The 5,918-nt window shown below is 61.5% G+C and overlaps 1 protein-coding gene across 1 annotated transcript in view; it reads right to left on the bottom strand.

Moving 5' to 3' along the window:
• Positions 1–5,827, bottom strand: part of CLCN7 (chloride channel, voltage-sensitive 7) — a gene marked incomplete at both ends in the record, with an annotated part of 6,615 nt that extends 788 nt beyond the window's left edge. The window contains 11 exons of the mRNA XM_010086592.1: positions 70–202; positions 492–577; positions 756–883; positions 1,177–1,228; positions 1,550–1,719; positions 3,048–3,141; positions 3,422–3,560; positions 4,195–4,255; positions 4,807–4,861; positions 5,181–5,297; positions 5,763–5,827. Of these exons, the coding sequence (XP_010084894.1) occupies positions 70–202; positions 492–577; positions 756–883; positions 1,177–1,228; positions 1,550–1,719; positions 3,048–3,141; positions 3,422–3,560; positions 4,195–4,255; positions 4,807–4,861; positions 5,181–5,297; positions 5,763–5,827 (1,100 nt within the window). The remainder of the gene's footprint in view (positions 1–69; positions 203–491; positions 578–755; positions 884–1,176; positions 1,229–1,549; positions 1,720–3,047; positions 3,142–3,421; positions 3,561–4,194; positions 4,256–4,806; positions 4,862–5,180; positions 5,298–5,762) is intronic.
• Between the last annotated feature and the right edge of the window lie 91 nt (positions 5,828–5,918).

The raw sequence follows: 5,918 nt of genomic DNA, 5'->3' as shown, positions 1-5,918 counted from the left end.
TCCCACTCCACGGCCAGCCTTGCATGGCCGACCCCAGCCCCACCCCCTTGCGAGCAGCACCCAGCCCACCTGCGAGGTGTCAGGGTTGCTCTCCACCACCGGGAAACCATTGTGGTTGGAGGAGGTGTCGCTGAGGATGTCCACAACTGTGCCCACGCGCTCGATCCTCCGCAGGCAGGTGACAGGAGTGCTCATGACCTCCCTGCGGGGAGGGTTTGGTGTGAGACCCAGCCCCATGGCAACGCACCCCAAATATCCCCCCCAGTACACACGCCTCTGCAGCCCTGATGCCTCCTCTGTCCCCAAAACCTGCCAGGGATGTGGGGAGGGAACAAACTGCAAGCTACACTCCCGGCTGGGGAAGGAGCTGGGCTGGTGGCACCAGGCTCCTGGGACAGAAGTGTGTCACCACCTCCATTTCCAGCCCAGGACAAGAGTGTGGTCCAAAAGCTGCTGCCCCAGGAGTGACGAGCATTCCTCAAGCCACCTACCTGGCCGTGAGGGAGTGGGACGTCACCGGGGCCTCCCAGTGCAGGAAGGGCACACTCTGCAGCTGGATGTGCATGTCGTAGAGACCCTGCAACGAGAGCTGAGCTGTCAGGAGAAACCTGGTGAGATGCCAAGGGATACAGCTGGGCAGCAGCTCCCCTCGGGGAGGGAGCACACGCCTGTCCCGGCCCCGCCACAGCTCCCCAGCACCACCAACCCCGACCCACAGCCTCTCGCTGCGTCCTGGCGAGCATGCCAGCCCTCACCTCCACAAAGTAGTCTCCCACAATCTTCGCCGTCATCAGCACCAGCATGATGGGGAAGCCATAGGTGACATTGCCTGTTGCCTCCATCATGATGACAGTGAGGCTCAGCGTCATCCGCACTATCCCACCTGCAGGAGACACCCAAGGGGTTTAGGAGGACAGGGAAACACAGGACGAGGGGACAGAATACCCAAGGTCCCCGAGTCCCTGCACAGTCATCCAGGGGCGCCCGGGATGAGCCCAGCCCTCCCACGTGCCCCAGTGCTGGCTGCCTGTGGCAGGGTCGTTGGGAAGACAACAGCGAGACTGGGCTTCAGCTGGGGAAGGAGCTGCGCCGGGAAAGCAGGGATCGCTTCTTCCCACGCCACCTTCACCTTGACACGAGCAGGAGGTGGCCAAGACCACACCGTAGGGAACTCACCCAGCTGTGCGGCAGCTCCCATCAGGGCGTACTTCCCGGGATCAGCCCAGATCTGAGCACAGGAGAGAGAAGGAGCTGAGTCAGCTGCTGGCCCCAGGGCACCCAGAGCCCGTGAGCAGTGCCCTGGCCCCTAAACCCCCCTGAAAGGGGGAAGGAGCACCCGAGGCTGCCAGCACAGCCCAGCTGCTGGCAGGGCTCTGTTGGGACACGGGAAAGCCCAGATCCAGCTCAGGAAGACATCAAGTAAGGAGCCAACCTGCTCCCGACTGCTGCTGTGAGCTCTTCCCCCTGCACACCACCTGCCCAGCGGTGAGGGACGAGGACTGGGTACCCTAGCTCCTGCGCCCAGTGCCCCTCCCCACCCGGGACTCACCGAGCCCTTGCTCAGGTAGGACAGGGAGATGCCGAAGAGCCTCCCCCAGGCAGCGCCGATCAGCAGGGAGGGGATGAAGACCCCTGCGGACACCGTGAGGCCATAGGTCCAGCAGGCCAGGAAGAAATACATCAGCGTAAACATGCCTAGCGTCATAGGGTTGTAGGAACCTGGGGTGGAGGGAGAACAGAGAGTCAGTGCTGGTCCTGCAGCATCCTGCAGCCCAGAGAACACAACAACAGTGCAGCCATGGGAGAACAGACACCAGCAGTGAAAGCCCCTCTCATCGGGTGTGCCCTCTGCCCTGGCAGCACGAGCCTTTCGAACTAGCCTTTCAGGTTGTTTCTGCCCCCTCAAGACCCCCACCAGCCGGCCAGTGCCACCCCCAGCCCTCCCACCCCACCCAGCCCAGCACATGCCTCTCCTCCATCTTGCGACCTGCCATGCCCTGTCCCCTCCCAGCCCTGTGGTTCCCAGCCTCCCGTGAGGCAGTGTGACGAATGTCCAAGCCCCAAGGGACCGCCGGTGCTGGAGGATGGGGTCAGGAGGACAGAGGTGCTGGGGAGCTGGCAGGGGTCCGACCACCAGCTTCAGGATCAGCTCAGCAGGGTCGGTCCTGCAAACCACCTCCTGTCCCGCAGCTCCCACGGCTGCTCTGGCCAGCCCCAAACTGCCCCATGGCATGGACTGTGCCATCACAGCGAGACCCTGCTGCCCCCAGGACTCAGCCTACTGCTATTGCTGAGCTGCTCAGTCTAGTTTAAACAAGGACTTTACCACCTCTCCTCCACTTTACCACCCTCCTCAGAGGTTGATGGACCGAAGCCCGGAGCCAGGGAGGACCCAGCATCGCAGGGAGCAGCCCCAGGACGGAGGATGGTTATAGCTTGGCTTCAGGTGGCCAAGCTGCACTCTCTGGGCTCAGGGTCTAGAAATTCGGAGCTGTCTGCTCCCTGCCCACATACAGCTGGGCAGGAAACTCAGAGCAGCAGGTAGAGGGCATGTTGGCATTACACTAGGTCCAAGGGAAATGGGAGCTGGAACCCGGGAGCCAAATTGTATTTCTCAAGCAAATCCAAACCCCAAGATCCACCTCCGCAACCTGCCCAGAAGGTAAAGTCGTTCTGGGGCAAGAGGCCCTGCTAATTAAGAAAACAGCCAGAGACATTTCCAGCCAGCGAGGCTCAGACACGCTCCCACGCAACTCCGCAGCGACAGCCTGCAAACATGCACGAACAAAACCAGGTCCTTGTCCACGGGCTCCCAAGACCACGGCCCCTTGGCCAAGCTCACAGGTGCCACCAGGCACAGCATCCATCCCTCCTCCTTCCGTCACCGCAGGAAAGGAGCGGGCACAGTGCTTTGCTCGATCCCATCGTGCCCTCGCTGATCACCCCCTGCCTCGTGCCACGAGCGGCCAGGGAACAGTTCAGCCACCTCACACGAGCCCAGCTCTGCTCTGCTCACGTTCAAGGACCTGCTTGGTGGGTGCACAGACCTGGAGGGTCATGGAAGAGGTTGACGACGCCCTTCTCAGGAGTGTTGAAGAAGGCAGTGGCCATGGAGTTGTACTCTCCATCAGCGCAGAAAAGCTGAGAGGGAAGAAAAGAGAGAGTTAGAAGTGGCAGATCAGGGCTGCCCTGCAGCAGGGAAGGCTGCCAGGCTCAAGGGGACACGTGCCGGCGCAGAGGTGGCTCTGGGCACACCAACACTGTGCTTGGGTCTCCAGCTCCGCCCACAGCAGAGGGCACTGACTGCAAGCTCCAGTGCCACAAAACCCAGCAGGGTCTCGTCTCCCTGCTCAGCCCCTGCCCAGGCTCAGGGTGGCCCCTGTCCCAAGGCGGATGGGGGCCATTCTCCAGAATCTCCTACCTGCAGGGGATACGCCACCGTGCTCCCCTGGATGGGCTGGCAGTCCCTCGAGCAGTAAATCATGACAAAGCCCACAGTCGCCGTCACTGCTGCCACCAGCATGGCCTCAACCACCTGAAGGCAGGGCCGGTGGATGTACCTGTGAAGGGAGCGGAGGAGTGAGGCCAGCACCCCGGGGAGCGGGCAGGACCCCCGCAGCCTGGCTGGGCAGGTCACGCTGGGCACACAGACAGGCTGTCCCCTCCCAGACCCTGCCACACTGTCCTGCTCTGTCTGGCGAAGCGGTGGTGGGGACCTGGGGCAGGAGGCCAGCAGCAGGAGGAGTTTTGCCCTGGCAGCCCCAGCAGCCCTACCTGCCTCGCCTGTTGGTGTGATCCGGCTCGGGGTGCAGCCCAGGAAGCTGTGGCCCATGAAGAGCCAAGAGGAGCGATGCCCTGGGAGATGCTGCAGCCCCCCAGCGCTCCACAGACACAGGTCATCCCCCACGAGGCCAGTCGAGAAGCTGGTGACAAGCACTGGCTGTGCCAGACTGGGCTCAGGTGGCTTTAGCAACAGTCTGCATTCCCTCGTTACTCTCGGAAGCACATATAACAGTCAGCTCACAGCCTTGGCCCGGCAGTGAGAGGCACATGGCACCTTTCCCTCCCCGCTTCCAGGGGTTGCTGTTGCTCACATTAAGTGTGAGATGACTGCACTGGGAATGCTGCTTTGGGGGACCGCAGAAGATGCCAGCCAACCCATGTCAATCCCTGTCATTACCCATCAGCTCTTACCTGATGCGGAACATCGTTAACCAGTAATTGAGGGCATTGAACAGAGCCCCGAGGATCCCACCTGCAAACGCAAAAGAGGAAAAGCTCAGCGCATGGGTCCCAGGCTCTCCTACAGCTGCCCAGGACATGAGGATCGTGTGAAGCTCAGGCAGACACCAACAACCCACCCAGTGACCAGCAGCCCCAGGACGTGGGGACACTGTCCCTGCAGAGACACCAGGACCTGACACCCAGAGGAGCCCAGCACCAGTGGCAGGGTGGCCAGGTCCAGCACCCCAGCGGTGGCACAAGGCAGGCGAGGGACAAGCCAGTCCCCTGGGGACAAGGGCAGCTTGTGTGAAAGCAAGAGGTTGCCCATGACTGCGATGCACTGACCCCACTCAATGGCTCTGCAGTACGGGAACTGCAGGGGCTCGCCTTTGCTCCAAGGGTAAGGGGTGGGCTGGGATCCAGCTCTCGCCCCCGTGTAAGCCCCACAAGCAGCCTCTGCTCCAGAGTTTAATGGATTTCCCATTCTCCCCAGGAAACTGGATCCCAAAGTTTTTGAGACCCAGACAGAGAACAGAGGAAATTACTCAGACTAATGAAACTGAAAGAGCAGCACTCACTCACCAACCACTCCCATGAAGATGAAGATGGGAATTTCCTGGATCGTGTATCCCATTTTCTGCAAGCAAGCAAGAAACGGGTTTCAGATCTCCTGAACCATCTGCAACCAGTCACTGTCTGCTGGGACAGCTCAATCCTGCACCAGCAAGCAGCAACCAGCGCTGCCCCAAAGCCTCCCATGGGCACTGCGCAGCCGCCAGAAAAGCTGTCTGCTGGGGCTGGTGGAGCTGGGAGCCGGCCAGACCCCCCAGCCTGCTTGGGCAGAGCCTGCCTCAACCCAAGGTGATGTTTTAAGACAGACTGGTGTCCCCAAGCTGCTGGGGGCTCCTTCTAACCCTGCCTGACAGAGCCCTGCATGGGGAATATCCCTGCCGTACCTCGTTATCAAACCGTCCGAAGTTGATGAGCCCAGGGCTGGAGAGATCCCAGGCGTTGCCGTGGTAAACGCTCAGGACAGAGTTCAGAGTGAACGTGGAGATCATGGAGGCAAAGAACTGGAAGGAGACACAGCCCAGAGTCACCGCCAGACACCTCCAGCCCTAATCCCTCACCACGCACCCCCGGCACTATCCCAATCACCCCCCCCGAGGCCCCTGGGCAGGGTTTGGTGCCCACGCTGGAGCAGGGCAAGGGGCCGTATTCCCCGCGGCAGCGCTCTGGGCAGCGTACACCGGCCATGGGCTCACTCCTCCTTCTGCCTCTCCATGATCCTGGGCACAGCCCAAGGCAGCTCCCTCGGAGAGGAGCTGGCAGCAGGACGGAGCTCAGCCAGGTCCAGATTCAGCCCCTAGGACCGGGGCACAGAAAAGGGGAGCTGGGATGCTGTTCCCTGCGATGCGTTACCCGTGGCTGCCTGGCTGGGCAGGGATGGCAGGAGGCCTGGGGGTGTCAGGAAAAGGCAATGCCTCCCACCAGAGCAGGCAGCCCTTGATTTCCTGCTCCTGCTTCCCAGCACTTACGATTCTCCACGTCAGGAACTGGTTCCAGAAGGAAGCTCCTTCCTCCAAGCTGAAGAGGACACCCCCTGCAAATGCAAGGCACAAACACCTTCACAAGGGGCGCGTGCCAGAGAGCCCCGGCTTACAGAACCACCCCAGCCCCCCAAATTCACCCCA

This window comes from Pterocles gutturalis, unplaced genomic scaffold, assembly GCF_000699245.1.
Source record: "Pterocles gutturalis isolate BGI_N339 unplaced genomic scaffold, ASM69924v1 scaffold12631, whole genome shotgun sequence".
NCBI classification, from domain to species: Eukaryota; Metazoa; Chordata; class Aves; order Pterocliformes; family Pteroclidae; genus Pterocles; species Pterocles gutturalis.
Note: the sequence above shows the minus strand (reverse complement) of the source record. Positions and strands in the feature narration are given on the sequence as shown.